Genomic DNA, 21,686 nt, shown 5'->3' with positions numbered 1-21,686 from the left:
GTTTAGTAACAGAAGTGACAAGAGAAACACTCAAAAATGGTGAAAATGGTAGATGCAGAAGATGAGGAAAGTGGACTGGGAGGGTAGGGCTGGGAACCAGTGGATTATACGCTCCCTGAAGTAGTCATTCATCTCTTATTCTTACTAACCTTTGAGCTTCTGAGACACATGTGCCTTTCCTAGATTAGAGGTGTCTTCTTAGCTGAATTAAAGAATGGATAGGCAAAGCTAATCTGAGGAAGGTTTTTACAGGTCTTGAGTTGCATTCAGTAATAATATCTGGAACTGATCTAACACCGTAGCTTAGAAACTCTTTCAAATACATTGTTTTGCAGAGAAATGGCATAATTCAAAGTTTTGAAATACAGATGGATGAATGCATTTAAACTTGAGGATGATGGTAGCTGACTGCAGGACCAGGAGGGGTTGTCTGAAGGTCTACAAGATGACCACAGACAATAGTTAGGGGAACTTTGGAGCTCTGGAAGCTACATATGTAAGTAAACTCTACTGCTATATTTTCCTTTGAAGAAAGGAGCTCTTGTTCTCCTAAAACTATGGTGTTTGATTGATTGTTTATCTCCACCTCCAACCCCAACTGGGTTACTTTGCAGGCAAGAGGGCTTAGTTTTTATAGTTCCAGAAGGTAAGAGAATGCAGTGAAAAACATCTAGGCCCAAGAGTCAGGCACAGACTTGTTGAGCTTCATTGCTTTTCTCTTTTCCTTCAGTTTTCTACCTCTGAAGTCCCAATCACGAAAGTAAATGGATTCGGTAACTTGAGATCTACAAAAGAAAGCGAGCAGGAAATAGGTACCCTTTCCCTCACCAGTGAAGAGCAATACGCTATCAATCACACAAAAATTATAAAGACTTCACATAGATTTGGTGACCACATGCCATGCAGGTTGCATTAAAAGGTTCCAATCTACTGAGTCAGCTATGAAAAAGCCAGGTAAACACTTTAGACATGAAGGTTGGAGCATATATCCTTGCAATAAAAGCAAGAAGAGCTTCCATTACGGCTGATTTATGGTTGGGGACTTTGAAACGGATAAATGTTATGTTAGGGTAGATTGAAAGGTGTGGAATCAAAAGGATCAAGGGCCATTTGATCAAAACCAGAATGAATAGTGCTGAGGACTGTGTATTATTATTGGTTTTCTTTATTCACAGCTCAAGCTATTATTTGAGATTCAAATAATGAAACTCTCCTGACATAAAAGGATGGGCAGAAGTCATGAATTTTCATTTTTTGTCCTAGTTCTTGGTATTCAGAATCTTTTAAGAAGGATTCATCTGTGCTTAGATGATTGTAGATACAATTTTTTTAGCCTAATAGGCACTTTGTCCTCTCCAGCAACTTGCTGTTTGGCACTAAAAACAACCAAATGCTCCTTTTCTCCTGCAACCAGTCTCCACAGGAAGCACATGCATCATTAATAGCCCTCTGCCTCACTAAGACCCATCACGGAAAGCTGTTCTGAAAAGTTAACTGATAGGAAAGAGTTGCTTAACTGAGTCAGGAGAATGATAATGGGGCTGAGCTGAAATTTGGCTTCGGCTCAAAATTTCCCACCATGGCAGAAGAGAGGAAGGTGGTCTTGGAAAAATACAGTGTGAAAGGCAATTTCAGGAACAAATGGCCTGTATGGGTGGTGCAGGAGTTCTGGAAATAGGTGGGTCTAGGTTTGAATCTCTGTGTTCTAGACGTTTTGACTTTATGGAGCTTCAATGTGCGCCTCTGTAAAATGCGCTTAATACCACCTACTTTGCAAGACCTTGTAAAAATCAATTAAGGTCAAGTGTGTAAAGACTACCATAGTGCCCAGTACACAGTACTGTCCCCCTTTTCACTTCCCATGTGTTTTCCTGGCTATTTCAATCCCTGAAACACCAAGGGTATCACTTTGGCTAATTCATAGCATTCTTTTATCTTTAGCCTGTTTTTGGTGGGAGAAACTAATGTACACGGTCTCTAAGTTTCTAAATGTTTCCTGAATGTTTTGACCCCATGTTATATCCATACCACTTTCTACAATTCAAGAATGTGTTCAAAATAACAACATCCTCTACTAATAATGAACTTTTTATTAGTTGTAGACTTGATGAGGAAAGGTCTGGTGGTTTCCAGTTGGTTCAACTTTTCATTTGCCTTCACCATTTCTTGTTGTTGACTCCTGTGCCATGCTTAACTTCTTCTTGGAATGTACCCCCATCCCTGCCCCAGCTAAACTGCAGAGGCCTTTTCTGATCACTTCTTCTAGAGAAGCCACATTTAATCATTCTCCAGTCATTCTACTATTTGACATCTTTGTTTAGCACTTGTCATGACTTGACTTTTTTGTGTGTGCGTGTTCATTTATTTATTGTTTATCTTCTCTCTCTAAATTCGAAGCTTCACATAAGTAGAGACCTTATCTGTCTTGTTCCCTTTAATATGGTCAAGTACCCAGTATGTGCACAACTGATAATGAATGAATGAATGACTTGAGAGTCATTACAAAAAGCAGCTTTTTGTAAGTCCTGCACTTGGTCTCTGTATGTAAAAGTATGGTGGGGGGTGGTGGTGATGGTGGCTGGGTAATTAAAAAGACAAAATATAATCTCTTTTCTCATTTACCTTTCTCTTTCCCCATATTATAGCTGACCTGAAACTAAAAATGCTGATGGATGATAAGTACCAGTTTTTTTTAGCATCATGACAAGCATATTAGGTGAGTTATTATTCCACCACTGATTGAAATTTTTTGTGCCCCCCTCTCATTTTTTTCCAGAGGCTAAAGCAGAACTGAGACCTGCTTGTGACCCAAACAATAACTAAAAATACCTCTTTGCAGGTCTATTATTGTTGGAGAAGGAGAAACCCAAGCGGTTACTTTCAATGGTCTCTTTTCTTGAAGACACAGAGTGTGATTCACCTGCCAAACTGTGACCTGTATTAGACAGACAGATCCAGCAGGGTGGTGCGGTGAAGAGGAATGGAATTTAGAGTTAGAAAGACTCCTAGATCAGGCTTTTATTAGTTGTGTGAACTTGTGCAAGTTTTTTCGCTTCTCTGAGCCACAGCTTACTCATCTGTATAATGAAAATATTACCCAGCTGATTTAATCAATAAGTACTTATTGAGCTTTTACAATATGGTAGATTTTGGGAATAAAGTGGTACTTCACGACACTGTTCCTGGCCTTTGGAAGTGAGCAATCAAGTAGAAAATCAGGACAAATAGCACTATTATGGTATGTAACCCATGGTTCTGAGAAAGATAAGGGCGAAGTACATATCTTGAAAACAGCTATGACAGCGTCAGGCACAGAGTACTTGTCCAAAGTCATACACTTGATAAGTGGTAGTAGCTCTGGGACTTATTCAGTATTCCCTCCATAATGCCACCCCATCAAGACTCCCTTGAGTGCCTTGTGAAAATGCAGATTCTAGGCCCAAGACCACACTTTGAGAACAACAAAGCCACCTGCAACTAATTCAAAAATTTTAAGTATTACTACAATGTGAGATAAAAGAATGTCAAGCCAAACTGTAATAAGAAAAGACAAGGCTTCAGTTTCTGTCCATGAAAGATTAACTGTTATGAGAATTTTTTTTGTTCTGCCATAAACAACTAGAAAACAGAAAAAATATGAAACATTTTCCAATTATTGCACAACAAGCAGTATAGGGCTATTAAACCAGAGAGGAGGGAAACAAATGAGGTTACACCTACACAGTCACTGAAACTTATTGCCCCAAGGAGTTTCCAGGCTACAGGCCTGGAAGGGGGAACCCAAACAAAGCCTATTAGTCTCACTGCATTGAAGAGTAACAATTTGAACTTGGGAAGGGTGAGGCAGCTAGAACTCATGGGATAGAGTTTCAGAGAGTGGGAGACATACATTGAGAGAATTCTGAGAGCTGTAAAGGAGTCCTCTCTATTCAGTGTTTGTATAATAACAGATATATATAATACATGTGTAGCTAGAGTTCCAGAAGGAATGGAGATAGAGGGAAAAAGGTAGACTGTTATTATCTGAAGGCAAACTGTGATGATATTATTTGAAGGTGTAGATTATAAACCCTAGAGTACCACTAAAAATAAAGAAGTCTGGCTAATAAACTCAGAGGATATAAAATGGATTCATAAGAAACAGTTAATTAATCCAAACCAAAAGAAGGCAGGAAAAAACAAAGTTCAGTCAAATAAAAAGAAAACAAATACCAATATTATAGATTTAAACTCAAATACACTGGTAATTACGTTAAATGTAAATGGCTGAAACTAATGAGAAGGCAAGATAGTCAGATTTGATATAAAAGTATGATCCACCTATATGCTGCATGCTAGGCAAGTATGTTCTATGTCCATGTGAATATGTTAGATTACACGTCAAAGAATAAATAAGATTGCAGATAGATTAAGGACCGCTAATTAGTTGAGTGAAAAATAGGGAGATTATCCTGGAGTATCTGGATAGGCCCAATGTAATCCTGAGGGCCCTTAAAAGTGAAAGAGAAGACATCAGAATCAGAGGTAGATGTATCTATGGAAGAATGCTTATAGATGCAATCTTGCTGGGGGCCATGAGGTAAGGAATTTAGGTAGTCTCTACAAACTGGAAAAGGCAAGGAAATGGAATTTCCCCTAGAAAGGAACATAGTTCTTCTGACACCTTCACTTTAGCACAGTGAGACCCATGTCAGATCTATGACCGAAAGAACTATAAGATGAGGTGCCTGGGTGGTTCAGTTGGTTGGGCATCCCACTCTTGATTTTGGCTCAGGTTATGATCTCAGATCATGCCCTGCCTCAGCTCTGAGCTTACCTCTGCCCCTCCCCCACTCCCCCTGTCTCTCAAATAAATAAATAAATAAAATCTAAAAAAACAAAAAACAAAAAACAAAAACCCGAATAGCTATAAGATAATAAATTTACATTGGTTTAAGTGAGCAAGATTGTAAAAATTGTTACAATATCAATAGAAAATACCTGGTACCTACAGGAAACCAACTTTAAATATAAAGACACAGGAAGATAAAAAATGAAATGATGGGGTACCTGGGTGGCCCTGCCTTCAGCTCAGGTCATGATCTCAGGGTCCTAGGATTGAGCCCCATATCAGGCTCTCTGCTCAGTGGGGAGCCTGCTTCCACGTGCCTCTCTGCCTACTTGTGATCCCCCTCTGTGTGTCAAATAAATAAAATCTTAAAAAAAAATGAAATGATGGAAAAAGATGACATAGTAATCAAAAAAAAGCTAGAGAAGCTAGTAATATTAGACAAAGTACTTTTCAGAAAAAAGTATCACCAAAGATAGAGATCCTTTCATGATAAAGGGGAAAACTCATCAAGGGACAGAACAATCCTAAATATTTACATACCTAATAACAGAACTTTAAAATGCTTTATATCAAAACTGATAGAACTGAAAGGAGAAATGGAAAAACCTATGATTATAGTTAGACTTAAGCACTTCTCTCCTGGTAATTCATAGGTTAAGTAAAAACAAACAAACAACTAATAAGAATGTAGAAAACCTGAATATTATCAATGTCTTAGACCACTATATGACATTATTCCTGATAACAATGGAATGCAGTCATTTCAAGTGCCCATGGAACATTTACTGTATTCTGAACCATAAAAAAGATATAATAAATATAAACATTATAACAATCATTGAGCATATCCTATGACCATAATGGAATTAAACTAGAATCAATAACAGATTCAGAAACACCTCTGGATATACTGAAATTAAACTGTGCCTCTCAGTAAAATCAGCAGGACAATTAGAAAATATTTTTAAAGTGAACAGAAAAAAAAACCCCAAATACATAAGAATTTTGTGACGAATAGCTTTAGCAGTGCTTAGATGAAAGCATTAAATGTGTCTATTAGCAAAGAGGAAAGGTCTAGAATCAGTGATCTAAGTTTCTATCTGAAAAATTAGAAAAGGAAAAGCAAAGTAAAGTGAGGGAAGGAAATAATAAAGGGCATACATGCAGTCAATGAACTAAAAGACAGAAAAATAACATAAAAATCAATGAAAACTGAAAGCTGATTCTCTGCAGTAACACTGGTAAATCTACAGCCAGAATGATCAAGAAAGACAAAAAAAAAAAAAAAAAGGACACAAATTGCCAAATTCAGGGATAAAAGAGGGAATATTATCCTACATCTTACAGAAATCAAATTGTAGAACAATGGGATAATATGAATAATTTTATGTCAATGTCAGATGAATTTCAGATGAACTTTAAAGGAATTTCTCCTTTAAAGATCCAAACTACCAAATGTACCCCAGATCTAATAAATAACTGGAGTAGCCCAAATCCATTAGAAATGTTTAATTTGTAGTTAAAAACTTACTTAAAAAAATCTAGGCCTAATAGCTTCACTGGGGAGTTCTATCAAACATTTAAGAATTAATAACAATTTTACACAAACTTTTTAAGAAAATAGGAGAGGAGGGAACAATTCCCAAGTCATTTTATGAGGGGATTAGAATGACACCAAAACAAGGCAAAGATATAGAGGAATAGACAAAGAATAAAAGATACGGAAGAAGAACTATAGAAAAACTACATAACACATCAATATCTGTCATGAACATAGATATAAAAATCTGTATCAAAACTTTAGAAAGCTGGATTCAGTTTATATAAGAAGGATATATGTTTTAACATAGGGTGGAATGTAAGATTGGTTTAATATTCAAATATCCATCAATGTGATGATCAACATTATGTAATGTATAAACAGAACTAAAAAGAAAAACCACATGATCATCTCAGTAGATGCAGAAAAATAATTTGATAAAATTCAATATTCATCCCTGATAACCCTCAGAAAACCACAATGGAAGGGAATTTTCTTAACAAGATAAAGAGCATCTATGTAAAAACCTGCAGCTAATGTTACACTGAATGGTAAAAGAATGAATGGAGACATTTCCTTGAGGACAAGAAAAAAATGTCTGCTATCATTATGTCTATTGAACATTGTACTACATGTAGGTCTTAACCAGTGTGATAAGGCAAGAAAAAAATAAAAGCCATACAGATTGGAAAGGAAGAGATAAACTGTATTTATTTGCAGATACATCTATGTAGAAAATCTTTTTTTTTTTTTTAAAGATTTTATTTATTTATTTCACAGACAGAGACCACAAGTAGGCAGAGAGGCAGGCAGAGAGAGAGGGAGAAGCAGGCTCCCTGCTGAGCAGAGAGCCCGATGCGGGCTTGAGATCAAGACCTTGAGATCATGACCTGAGCTGAAGGAAGAGGCTTAACCCACTGAGCCACCCAGGTGCCCCTATGTAGAAAATCTTAAGGCATCTACAGAAACCACCATAATTAATAGGTCAGTTTATCCTGCAGTAAGGCTGCAGGATATAAAGTCAACATACAAAAAAATCAATTGCAATTCTACATGGTAGCCAAGAACAAAAGGGTATTAAAATTTAGTACCATGTACAATACCATAAAAAGGTAAAATATTTGTTATAAATATAACAAAATATGTACAAGTCATACATTCAAAGCTACAAAAATGCTACTGAGAAAAATTAAGAAAGATATAAACAAATGGACAGATATGCCATTTTCAGGAATTAAACATTTAATATTGCTAATACATCAATTGCCCCAAATTAGGCTAGAGATTCAATGCAATCCCCACCAAAATTCCCTTATTCTTTTTTTTTCTCTAACATGAGAAACTGACAACCTGACTCTAAAACTTACATAAAAAGACAAAGGACCCAGAATAGTCAAGATAATTTTAAAAGAAGAAAACAAAACTAGAGGGCTATGCTATATGAGTTTAATGCTATATGATCTTAAGACTTACCAAAATGTTAGGACAAAAAAGTAAAAGTCAGAACAGTATAGAATGGGCACAAAGTAATTCAACAGAGAAAGGATATTTTTCAACAAAAGATCCTAGAACAACTGAATGACCTTATGTTAAAAAAAAGCTTTTATCTCATACATAATACTATATACAAAAAGTTTAACTGAAATGGATCATGGACCTAAGCATAAGAATAAAAAACTATAAAACCTGTGGAAGAAAACATAGGAACAACCTTTCTGGCCTTAGGTTAAGCAAAGATTTCTTACGCTTGGACCCAAAAGACATGAACTATAGAAGAAAAAGAAAAAAATTAGACTTCCTAAAAAAAAAAATTAGACTTCCAAAAAAAAAGATACATGAATGGCAAACAAGCATGAAAAGATGTTCAAATCATTATTCAGTAGTGAAATAAATATTAAAACTACAATGAGATTCTTCACACCCACTAAGATGGCTAAGACTTAAGATTGATAATAGCCAAGTGTTAGGGAGGATACAGGGAAACTAGAGCCCTTATACGTTGCTGGGGAGAGCAAAATGGTCCAGTCACTTTGGAAAACAGTGTTGTAGTCTTCTTTTTTTAAAAAATAATGTTAAAGGGCGCCTGGGTGGCTCAGTGGTTTAAGCCGCTGCCTTCGGCTCAGGTCATGATCTCAGGGTCCTGGGATCGGGTCCCGCATCGGGCTCTCTGCTTGGCGGAGAGCCTGCTTCCCTCTCTCTCTCTCTGCCTGTCTCTCCATCTACTTGTGATTTCTCTCTGTCAAATAAATAAATAAAATCTTTAAAAAAAAATAATGTTAAAAATACACTTGGCATACAACTCAGAAATCCCATTCCTAGGTATTTGTCCACAGTAAGACTTGTACACGAATGTTCATAGTAGCATTGTACAAAATAACCAAACAATGGAAACAACCCAAATAGCTATCACTTGGTGAATATATAAATAAATTGTGATAATCCGTATAATGGGATAACACTCAGCAATAGAAAGGAGTAAACTGATTCGTAAAACTACATGGACAAATCTCAAAGGCATTATGCTATATCAAAGAAGCCAGACACAAAGGTTTATACATCCCGTGTTTCAACTTAGACAAAAATCTGGAAAATGCAAACTATAGTGAAAGAAAGTAGATGGTGGTTCTCTGGGGCTGGGGCTGGGGGGAAGGGATTGATCAGAAGGGCACAAGGGAGCTTTTTGTGGTGAAGAAAATGTTCCATATCTTGGTTGTGGTAGTTTATGACTGTACATACATCTGTCAGTAGTCACTGAACTGCTCACTTAAAATCAATGAGTTTTATTATGTGTAAATTAAACCTTAATTATACCTTAATTAAGCTGATTAAGAAAAAAGCGCTACATCAAAATGTGAAAAAAGGGCAGTCTCTCGCTAGCAAGTAATAATTATAAAATAATGTTTCAGTTTGGGTACACAATCTTTTCCCCTTTTAAGGATGACCATCTCACCAAGTATATACATTAAGAGAACACAATCAAATTTTTCCTCTGGGAAGTATATTCTCTGTGATACTTACCAAGAGTAGTGAGTCCCTCTGAGATCGATGTGAGAACATACAGGAGTACAGGAGGCTCCAAGTTGGTGATGAAGCTCATGTGGTCCTGGGTAAGACATTCCAGGAGTGGATAGTAAGACTGGCTCAGTTTCCGATATTGCTACAACACAGAGACAACTGTCAAGCCACAGGAAGGCAGAAGTCATGTTAAGGTCTAGTGGAAACTGCCATTTATAATACTGGAAATTGTAAACTTACCTAAACACAAATATATAAAATAAATAAACTGAACAAATGACATCAGAATTCACAATTCAGTATTTAAATGGGTTCTAAAAGGAATCTCTTGATCTCTAGAAATCCTAATTTGAAGCTATAGCACAGTAAGTACTCTCAATTTCACCTTACATGGCTAACACTTAAATCCAAATAAAATCTCTGTAGTATGGAATTTAGAAGACTGAATTATTTTTCTGGATGGGGATATTGTAACACTGAACAGTACCTAATAGTGGCTATGCAGCCTTTTTTTTTTTTTTAAAGATTTTATTTATTTATTTGACAGAGATCCCAAGTAGGCAGAGAGAGAGGAAGGGAAGCAGGCTCCCTGCTGAGCAAGAGCCAGATGCAGGCCTCCATCCCAGGATCCTGGGATCATGACCTGAGCCAAAGGCAGAGGCTTTAACCCACTGAGCCACCCAGGCCACCCCCGACTTTTTTTTAAATGAAGGTATTTGCTGTTATAATAGGATATGATAACATAGTCTGTTTTACTTACAAATGCCAACCCACCAAACTAAATTATGATTTGGCCAATGGCTTAATATTTGCCATATACTATAGACAAAAGTTAAGTGCATGAGAAAGATACCTGGAAAACTTTAAATGGAACTCAAACCAATATCAAGGAAGCATAACACTCATAAGAGAAATAAGCCAGAGCAATATTTATTAAAGTGGGATTAAGACCACTTCCATAAGATCACACGGAATGCTTATTAAAAATGCAGTTTCCTGATCCCCACTCTAGGCTCACTCAGGAAATGCTCTGGAATGAGGTAAGACAAGCATTTTAAACATGCACGTTAAGGGAGTCCTATGCACCCTTAATTTTGAGAATTATTAGTTAGAGATTTGCTTGCCTGTTAGAAAAAAAAGATTAGCGCAATTCCTGGAGCTACAGTCAGTTTTTCTGGATATTGAAGAGTCCTGTTGATGAGAACCCACACCTGATCTCAATCAAGTTTCTACTTTGTAATTTCTGTTGTATGGGTAGCCTTCATTGAGCATCCCATTCAACTACTGAGGCTAAACCACTCTGGCTTGAGATGTGGTTCTAAGACTAGCTTAGAACAGTGGAAAAGGGTTCTGCTAGTCCATTCATCCATTCCTGTCAAGGAGCATTTCTTATATGGGCTGACTTAACAAATGCCCCCTAGATCTTACTTATAACCTTGGTAGGGAGCAGGTGGAAAAGCCTGAACTAAGCCTGAGCACGAATTTGGCTGTTACGGAAGTAATTAGTGGAACCACATTGGGCATATATTAGCTTTTATGTAACCAGGCAGAGATGTTTAAAAAAAGTCTGATAATGACACAGCTCAGTGGAGGAGCCTGGAAATTTAAATTTCCAACAAGCACCCGAGGTGATTCTGATGGGCCTCAAAGTTTGAAAACCACTGACATAAATCATAGAAACTAGATGGTAGAGTTGAAAAGGGACCTAGAGATCACTTTGTTTAATTTACTAATTTTAAAGGTGAGGAAATTAAAGCCTGGAGAAATAGAGAAGGTGATTTATTCAAGGTAAATGACTAGTGAGTGGCAGAGTAGAGACTATGCGCCCGTATGCTTAACTCTGAGTTCAGCACTCTTTCTGCCATACCAGAATTTTCACAGAAAGGAAGGCCAAAGAGTAGGGGAAGTAGGCGGAGGAGGAGGAAGAAGGAAGAAGGAAGGAAAAGATTCTGTAGCCAATCCTCCATTTCTTCTCCAGGAAACAGACCTTCTTTGAATTATTAGCATAGTTGTAAGAAATTCATTGAAACTGCTAATTACATTTTTCTTTGGCTGTTGAACCTGGGGCACTCTGGATGACCCATCTGACAGACGTGGTAGCTGCAGCTCCCGAAAACTGTACATTTAATTATGTACACAGAACCACTATGGTCGTTCAAATTCTGTACGTTGAATCAAGACGCTGTCCTAAAACATAAAATGTTCTGGTGCTATTCTAACTCCCCCGGCCTCATTACAACCACTTCAAGCCCGTGGTGGTGTTACTTCACATTTCACACAAAGACTCCCATGATGCACAACTGCTTACCAGCAAGTCGCTGTGGGACACTGACAGCAGCATTTTGACAAAGGCCTGGAGTACATTGTCAAAATGGTTGTCCCCATACAACTTGAAGACGCCAAAGCTGACATAATTTCCACACAAGGCAGATTTGAGAGCTGAATAGCAGATGGAGATGCCCTTGAGTTTCATTGGATAAATCTGATCTTTTGAGAGGCTCCCAAGGGACAGGATCTGATTACCTGTTTTAGGGTAAAAGCAGAAAGAGAAAGTGATATAAGGAGATGTAATTCAAAGCAGTTATAAGGCACATTATTTAACATTTTCATTTTCATTCACTTCCTCCGATCATTGTTTGAAGAATTACACCACCCACGTGGTGAAAAATATCAATATATAAGGCAGTTTACCTGAGAAGTACAAATGTCCTAAGGAAAATCAATCAAGGGTATTGGAAAAGTTTTGTATTTTTATCTGGATGGCGATTATTGTATCATTATTATATGAATACATAGATTATTATATGAATACATAGATATAATAGGTGATTATTATATGATTATTATAAGAATACATAAAAATTGAGTTCATTCATTAAGATTAGCTCACTTTATATACTTTTATATGTTATCTCTTCTTCAATAAGATGTTAAGAAATAGGAGTAAATAACCAACTAAGTCAAGAGAAAAAGGCAGCCTAGACTGAGCTATAAGTTACTCTAAACTCTGGGATGAATTTTCAACAATTTTACATGAATCTGATCTTGAGTTATTTCACTTTTAGGAGCCTCACAGTTTCGGTATATGAATTAGATGAAATAAGACACATAAGTTCTTTGCACAGTGCATAACAAATGTTACTTCCTTTTTTCCTTACATGATTTTTTGGAAGCTCTCAAGAGATGATTGTTTAAAAACTGTACATAAATTCTATGTTGACCATCAGAAGACAAAGAAATGCTTATATAATCACCTTAAGATTTTTTTTATAGTAGTTAGTATTTATAACCAACAATTTCTGTTTTTGAAATGTGTGCTAGGTAAGACACGTTTCTAGGCAATATCCAAGAACGTTGTCCAAAAAACTATAAAGTCATACATGTTTTTTACCTCTGTTTTTTCCTATTTATGTGAGTACTGCTTTTAAAATTGAAACTAAATTCAACTCAGAATATTTAGAGGTATATTGTTGTGGTGTGGTACTGTATCAATCGGGCTACATAAGAATTATATTTCCCAGAACCCATTTCCTTGTATGGTTGTGGACTAGAATTGGGCAAAAGAGAAATCATGTGAGATTTGAAAGGTCCCAGTGATGTAGCAGCCAAGTTTTTTCAAGGTCACTGTAACAGTGAGAAAAAATGGTAGAAATGCCACTGGGTTTCACTTTGTCCTTGTTCTTCTGTCCTCTGTAACTAGAACTACAGCCTTGCTGATGAATGATTCCAAGACCATCACCAACTACTTGGCAGCAAACTTCCAGAATGGCAGCTGTGCAGAGGCAACAGTCTTCCACTGACAGCTATGCTACACCAGTTCCCTCTCACCCCACATTCTTTCATGGTCCCACACCAGCAGCTTCTAGTGTGGGACTTCCTGTGAGCTCCAACTTGTCTATCCATGCCATTGTTTCAGGAAGGCCGGTGAATGATTTTTCTCCTGAACTTTCAATTCTCCCTTTTAACCTATTTTCCCATTTTCCCCCAACATCTAATTCATGAAATAAATTCCCTATTCTGTAAATGTCACAGTGCTTGTTTCTCCCTGTTTGGGCCCTGACTGATGTGTCTACTACAGAAACCACATGTGTACTAATGGGTTAAGAAGGACCAATATTAGGGACGCCTGGGTGGCTCAGTTGGTTAAGCCACTGCCTTCGAATCAGGTCATGATCCCGGATTCCTGGGATCGAGTCCCATATCGGGCTTCCCCCACTTTGTGGGAAACCTGCTTCTCCCTCTCCCTCTGACTCTCCCCCTGCTTGTGCTCTCTCTCTCTGTCAAAAAAATAAATAAAATCTTAAAAAAAAAAAAAGAAGGACCAATACTTCTGGTGGACCATGAAACACAGATCTGGCTCATGGCAAAACTTTCCTCCCCTTGTTATGCCTTGCTGAAACATCTCCGTGGGCAGGTTTTCTTCTGTACATCCCTATGAGCCCACAAGGCTTTGCTTATAACTTAAACATGTAAATGACAATACCTGACCAACACCTTTAGACTAGAAGGCTCAGACAGATCTTGGGATTTCCTCCATACAAATTCCGTACCCTCTCTCATGACCTCAACCTAACTTACCTTAGAGATCTATAGTAAGTTCTGTAAAGATTCAACTCAATATGACCGCATTTACTTAACAGCTGCTACTTGTGAGATGCTAGGGTAAATAAATGAATGAAATAAAATCTGTACTCTGAGGAAGTTCAGTCTGGTGAGGGAAAAAGATCTATAAATCAAGAATCCCATACAATCTGACAAACACAGAGAGCTGTGCTAAAATGTTAGGAGAACAGAAGAAGAGATCGACTTTGGGCAGGAGGGCAGTGGGGAAAGGCTTCACAGCACAGGTTATTTCTCAAGGGTCAAACACAGTTTTCCAGGAAGACTTGGAGGGGGAGGAGTGTGCACCAGGTAGATCAAACACATGGGTATGGAGGTCTGAGAAAGCAAGGTGTTGAAGAAGAAAGTTCTCAACCACTGCTATTCTACCTTTGCCTCAAATTCAGTACAAACCAAGGTAGGCATACCCTCACCCTCTCTTTCCCCTTAAAAGAAAAGCACTGCTTACATGTGATGACAAGAGCTAGGGTAGTTTGGGGGTATGCATGGTCTACACATTTGGTTTGCTGTAAAGGCCAGGGTCAAAGGGAGAAAATCAGGTCACCTTTTGGGGCCTTTTTATGCTGATGTCCTTATAGGAGAATTAAAGGTCTTATATTCTGCAGCAAAAGATGGAAGAGGCAGACCTAGAACTGTGACAGGAGAGAAATTTTGATCTTAAAGTGTTGTATAACCTTCATTAAGGATTACTTATTTAGAATTGCAACTTTTATTTCTGTGCTAAAGTTGCAACTTCATATACATAGCTTGCCTTTGGGCTGTTTCAGACACATCTGTGTTAATTTATTTTAATTAAATAAATTAATTAGTATGATGGTTACCATCATGATTTTGGCAAAGTGGAATGAGTAATACTTTCGAAATAGGAAACTGCATCTCACTGTGCTCAAGGGCCTCGGCATTCTGTGGTGGTGATGAAGGATCATGGAAGAGAAGGCTCGGCCAAGTTACTTATTCACTATAATTCAACTCTGTTCAATATGTGTTATTGTTCAACAATACTTAATTGAAATTGGATGCCCTGCCCTCATATAGCTTAAAATCTCGCAGTCAGATTCACATGACTGTAAACAAAAGTAACAGGGCCGAAGTTTGGTTTTGAAGTTCCTTTAGGGGTGTGACAGTCATCCTTGCTTCCCTGTTGCACCCCATGCCTGGCCAGTCCCACCTCCTTCCTTCCTTGGAGATGGAAGATTCTGGAAAGGAGATCTCCATGATATCAACGGACAGCTGGCAGTGAAGGCAGGGTTGGCCTGCCTGCCACCAAAGCCAGTGACAGTTGACACTTTGGTACCTCTGTCCCAGCACAAAAGAAAATGATCCTTTCCTTAATGAAATAAAGACTTCCAGAGTTTAGAATCAAAAGGAAAATCTCTAATCGTTTCTCACTGACTATAAGGCCATAACTGCATGCAGGGGAATGAGGTACTGTTGCATTCTTACCATTAGGTCTAGCGCGAGGGTGGGGGTTAGGGTGGGTGCAGAGGCTGCCCTAGGCCTCAGGGAAAAAACACTGTGAAGTGAACAGATGATCTAGCCAAAGGCCATCCTGGGCAAGAGTTGGGGACACACGTGCCATGGAATTGCTTTTGCTCTAACTTGGTACAGGCGTGGCAGGAAAAGAAATCTCACTAAATAATGAGGGGGAAAAAACTGAGAAGCACAGAGGACTCCTGATACACAGAACTCAGCTTATTAGAAATATTTTCCTCATTATTAACTTACATTGTTTGGTTTTTTCTTTTTTATATTCTCTGTCCTTTTCTGAGAAACCATTTTTGTTGTTGCTTTGGTTTTTTGGGATTAGATTCCAGCATTCAGAAGTGCCCTTCTAGACAAGTCTCAAGATCTAGATTCAGAGGATTTCCATTAAAAAATGCAAAATCTCCTCTTCTACACTTTCATCTTCTCAATGAGGCTTATCTCTGGCACTTTACTTAATTTACTGTAACATGTTTTCTAATCCCTGGTACTTCTAATATTCCTTCTCCTTTCTTTCTTTCTTCCTTTTCTCCATTGCACTTACTACCTTCTAACATACTAAATAATGTCTTTTACTGCTTTGCTCACAAATGTATCTGAAAAGTCCGGAACAGTGCCTGCTGTTCCCAGGGTATATCTGCTGAATGAATGAAGCTCACAGAGCTAAATGTACAAAGTTGCTTACTGACACAAAGAGTCCAGTAGTGAAAAATTACATGTTTATAAAAAGTTACATTTATAAAAGGGGAATAAACAAACTATAGTATGACCATAAAATGTAATATTTTACAGCTATTTAAGAAGCTACGGTAAGGACACCTAGCTGGCTCAGTCAGGGCAATGTGTGACTCTTAATCTCGGGGTTGTGAGTTTGAGCCCACATTGGTGTAGAAATCACTTAAATAAATAAACTTAAAAAAACTTAAAAAAAAAGATATGGTAAATTTATATATATTAATATGGAATATATATAATGTATATACTAATATGGAATATTTATATATTAATATGGAACAATTTATATATATTAATATGGCCATGATATAAGTAAAAAAAGGCAAATTACATATAGCAAGTGTATTATAATATCACTTTTGGAAAAATATATCTATATACACACATAAAAAAGTATAGAAAACACACACTAAACTGTTAATCATGCTTCCCTCTGAATGATGAGATCATCAGAATTTTCACTTTCTATTCGCTATAGCAATTTTGAAATTCTGCTGTTTGCTAATACCACGCTAATATATTATATTCATAGAATTTTGTAAAAGCTACCATCTGCTGGAAATACATCTTCAAACTTCTGGGCCTTATCCTATTCCTTCAAAAGCTACTTCCTTGTTTGACACCTCAGTTTGAGTTAGAAACTTCTTACGCTTCTCAAGCATAAACGTGAGCATGATGCAGCCTTAATTAAGTCTTCATTTACTTGATTGAATACCCTGCTGGACTCAGCGTCATCAAGGGGAAGAATCAGTAAGATTCTTTTTTCTGTGTGTCTTATTTCTTTTCCTATTTCTTGTAACTTTCACAGCATCAGACACATAGTAAATGCTCAATAAATGCTAGCTGCCTGGATGAAAGAATCCACTAAACAGTGTACATGTGTCTGGAGATCACCTTCACTTATCTGACAGCTTACTCAGTACTTCCTGCTTGTGTGCAAAGGGGAGCTACATCCAGCATGTGTGGATCTGGCGTGGATCGTGTTCCTTGAGGTCTTGCTTTTGTAAGCCACCTGATCCTGGTGCTGGGATCCTCAAGGGGTCGATCATTCCACTGCCTTCAGAAGACTTTCATGAGCTTTACTGTCCTACTCTCTACTATTTTCTTGTCACTCTGTCACTTCAAGCAAGTTTCAGATAGGATCTATGGCCACGTGCGTGTTCCTGGACAGTTTGTTTTCCAGAACTATTATTTCCTGGTGACATTTTATGAAGTCTCTAGTTATTTCAAGACCAATGCGTTCTTCAACCATCTTTTTGTAGTCATTCAAACATAAATATACAATCATAATCCTTTATTCTTACAATGCTTCTAATAGTACACGGCAGTAGTTTCCAAGTTCTTTAAAAAAAAAATATGTATCACCTTTTCAAAAGACGATCTTTTCTACAAACAAACCCTAGTGCAACTACATAGCGGGTGGTTCTGGTCAAGGTGGTAAGAGAGTGCCTTCTTCCCTGCTATTTGGAGAGCCTCCATGGTACTTTCAGAGATCTCTTGGGCTCTGCAAATCCCAGCTGGAAAACCACTGGTCTGTTTTCTAGGTCACAATAAATAACAGTGGCTTGTACATTGCTTTTCAAATCCAATTTAAGCATACGATTAAGTCATACCTTAAATGCACCCGGGGCATATATACTGCTTTAAAGAACCCTGATGTAAATTCTTATATGTAGTGAGTAATCGTAACTGTTCCATCCATTTTTAAAGTTTAGATTTTCACACACTGAGCTTTCTTAAATCAGGTATCTAAGGAAGAAATAAAAGCAGTTCCATTTTGGCTAGTCTTATGAGAATAATCCTTATTTCTCCCTTCTGTGCACTCTTCAACCAATAGATGTCACTAAAGATACCAGTACCCAGAGGCTAAGGGAAGAAAAGATTAGACAAATGGAAATTGAGCATAAAAAACATCCAGTTCTTAAAACTGAGAAGTAGGTTTCCAAAGTAATAACATTTATTACACTGCATGCAACATTTTAACCAAAAATTTAAGAAAGAAATTTCTTTTATTAAGTTGCTCAGGCTGAATGGATCACAGCACTAAGTTTTGAAATACATGTTCTTGAAGCAATTTAAAACTCATTAGAAATAATAGGCTTGGGCTAGTAGAAAATGTGGTAAAATTTAATCCTCATCCAAGTGTTACCTGGGCAGTACAAACAGGAAATTGTTTTGTGCTACTGTGGCTAACCTCATTGCTGACCCTGAGCTGTAACGGCGAGAATAGCTGAGAGCTGAAGCAAAATTAAAAACTTACATCAAAGTATATCATGACAGAATGCAGATAAATAAAACAGCATATCAAAAGTATTATTTTTCTGCCAGTCTCACGGAGCAGGAAAGGTACAGGTATTCCACAAAATATGCAACAAATCAGGTGCTTACATGAAAAAGAGTCTCCTGGCTCTGCACCACCCCAACCACTGACTGTCCAAACACTGCCCATGAGACGTGAGCAGAGAAGAAACCCAGTCAAGATGGGGACAGAAGGGATCACAGAATGTTCTGGCCTCTTTTCTCCATAGGTTTCCCCTCCCTTCCACTTGGCTTACCAAAGAAATAAATAAAGCTGCTCTTCTGTGCCCTCCCAGTCACACTCTCCCTCATCTTCTAGCCTCCTGGATGGGGACCACATGATCTCCCTCCTTGAGCACATTACAGTCTCCAGAGGTAAAAGCATGAGTAATAAAACATTAAGGGGGTGAAGAGAGATCAAATCAGCTTGGCTGATGGTGGCCAATATGGGAATCAGTGGAGGGCAGAAGACATTTTTCCACTGAGCCTTTGGTTTCCCTTAAGCTTTAGGACAGAAATCACCATCCTTTAAAGAACTGTGCTTCCTCAGAAATATCCAAGGCACGAACTTGCTGTGGCAGCTCCTGGGTAGCACTAAGGACTATGGAGCCCGATAGGACTATCATTTACAGTTATTCAGACTCTGAATGAAATTCAAATTCAACTGCTTGCTAACTATGCAGTCTTTGGCGAGCTTCAGTTTCTTCCTCACAGTCATCCCAGAAGCTAACTGGTCTAAGAGCTCGCCATGCTCTACTGGACTGAATCCTCATGCCCACCTTATGAAGCAGGTATTCTTTTCTCCATCTAATAGGAGACTGAAGCAAGAAAGGCTAAGCAACTTGGCCAAGGCCAAATGAGTACTGAGTGGCAGAAAATAATACCCACTTTGAGGACTCAGTAGGCTAATGAATGATAAATGGTCTAGCGTAGGAGCAGTCATGTTAAGAGCTGATTAAAAAATAAAAGCTACCATTATTATGAGTCCAAGCCAAGGTGCAGAGCCTTGCTTTAATCCCCTAGTTTTTCTTTAGGGTAAAAAAAAAAAGCATATTGGCTTTCCTTTTCAAGAATGCTTTTTTCTCTTTTCTATTTTACCTCCTTTCTCTTCTTTTCACTCTTCCTCTCTCTCCTTCTGTCTGCTCCTCTTCTTCCTCCAATGTAATCCTCACACAGTCAAGTTTCTCAGCTTTTGCTACAATGCTTTTGCCTACATCGGACAACGGGACGGAAGACTGGGTAGCTTTTGAAGCCTATAGATTTGGCATTGTTCTGAGATTGTTTCTGGTGTCACTTGCTGGACATACATTCTGTCCTAGAGGTCCAGTAACACTGGATGAGAAAGTCACTGCTCTTATCAGTTCTACTGCAATAGTGAATAAGCCCCAAAGGAAAAATTACACTCAGTGAAAGAAACCTGATCCAGAAAAAGAAGATACAATTGTGATTCATAACAGAAATCTGATATTTCTAGAGTTAAAGCTCTATCAACTACTAAGCAATTCTTATACATATATTTTTCCCTAATAAGAAGTATTATTTCCTTTTTAAAAGCAAGGAAATAGAAGCTAAGCACTTATTATAGGCAGAAGGAAGCAGGACACTGTGGTCCCAGCAGAAGCAGAACCAAAAAGTGATGTGGTCAGTGGGGCCCTGTCCAAAGAAAGCTGGTTCTGTGAATGTAAGAGAAAGGCTTTGGACCAAGGAAATGCATGTTCACCAAACGCTATTCCATGTCACACCCTGTGCCAAGCCCTTTACCTGGAGTAGCTCATTTAACCACCTCTTCTAAATAGATGGGCAGGTCAGGAGGTAGTCATTATTCCTAATTTTGTGTATGAGAAAACTAGGAACAAAGAAGTATGGTGTCTTGAATGAGGGACATGGAGTTAATAAGGGTTGGTATTGGGACTCAGAGCTTTTAATTTCCAAAAACTGTGCCTTTTCTTTTCTTTTCTTTTTTAGTAGGCCCATACCCAGTGTGGAGCCCAGTGGGGGCCCTGAATTCACAACTCTGAGATCAAGATCTGAGCTGACATCAAGAGTTGGATGCTTAGCCAACTAAGTCACACAGGTATCCCCAAAACTATGCTTTTTCTAAGATACTGCTTTGGAAAATGTCCAGAAACGTAAAACAATGAAAGGAGTTAGATATACACTGGAAATACAGTGAACTGTATTGAGAATATTCGAGAAGAGGTTCGTTTTTACCTTTAGGAGGCAAAGCATTTCTATTTTATTTGATTCTAAAGTGTCTATTTTCAACAGATAAATAAAATTGTGACAATGTAGTTGCTGGTACAGATGAATATAGGAGAGTGCAAGGTTACTGCCTTAAATAGGTGCTTTATGTAGTTTTCATACACTTGTCTCAAACTCTAAAAATCAAATGCACAGTTAAGACCAAGCATTTTTAACAAAGGTGTATAATGCATTTAGATGATTATCCAGAGTGGGTTTTGAATTGAAGTGAAAACACTTTTTGTTTTTCTTTTTTTTTTAATCAAACCAAACCAAACCAAACCAAACCAAACCAAACCAAAACAGGCTTTTACTTTTAAAGGTGATACACTTTTAGTGGTTGTTCCTATGCATATGTGTGCACACACTCACACTCACAAACATTTAAAGAGGCTTTACAAAATTTTGTAAAATCTGTTTCAAGGTGCTCAAAAAAAAAAAATAGAATTACAGGTAATTTTTGAGACCAAGTGTACTCAGAGTTGGCTACTGATTTGGAAAAAAAAGAACCAACAGCCAAAAAAGGAAACACAGACTAAGAGGAGAGGACCCAGGGAACCATCTCTCAAGAAGAGCACCGCATTGAGCCCAGCCTGTAGGCCGCATCCAGCCAGCATGGGGGCAGACTAGAACAGAGGATTCTTATCCAGCCTCCCCCAATTCCCAAGTTCCAAAAAGATCTCAGAGTTGAGGAATTCCTTGATGAAGCTGTCAGAATTGGCAAGAATTAGGGTTTATGGTAGTCCTAAGGCTCAAGTCTAACTGCTAACTGAATTTTTTGGACAATAACTGAACAGGACTAGTTTTAATAGAGAACTCTGATTCTAAGGGTGCAGTGCCCCCAAATTCCCTGTCATAAAATATTTACTGCTCTTCAGGAGGATATCTTTCCAAAATTCAGTGTTGGTGACATACTAGCCTAAG

General features: G+C 37.9%; 1 protein-coding gene across 3 annotated transcripts in view; it reads right to left on the bottom strand.

Annotated features, from left to right (window-relative positions):
- Window positions 1–21,686, bottom strand: part of RANBP17 (RAN binding protein 17) — a 315,430-nt gene that overhangs the window by 29,469 nt on the left and 264,275 nt on the right. For all 3 annotated transcript variants that reach the window (XR_009407432.1, XM_059417349.1, XM_059417350.1), the window contains 2 exons: window positions 11,695–11,909; window positions 9,390–9,528 (listed from right to left, as the gene is read on the bottom strand). Coding sequence is in view for 2 of the 3 variants with exons in the window: in XM_059417349.1 (XP_059273332.1) it covers window positions 9,390–9,528; window positions 11,695–11,909 (354 nt within the window). In the remaining variant the exon portion in view is untranslated. The remainder of the gene's footprint in view (window positions 1–9,389; window positions 9,529–11,694; window positions 11,910–21,686) is intronic.

The sequence above is a fragment of the Mustela nigripes genome, chromosome 12 (assembly GCF_022355385.1).
Source record: "Mustela nigripes isolate SB6536 chromosome 12, MUSNIG.SB6536, whole genome shotgun sequence".
In the NCBI taxonomy this organism is placed as follows: Eukaryota; Metazoa; Chordata; class Mammalia; order Carnivora; family Mustelidae; genus Mustela; species Mustela nigripes.
The sequence above is the reverse complement of the archived record's forward strand: the minus strand, read 5'-3'. Positions and strand labels throughout refer to the sequence as shown.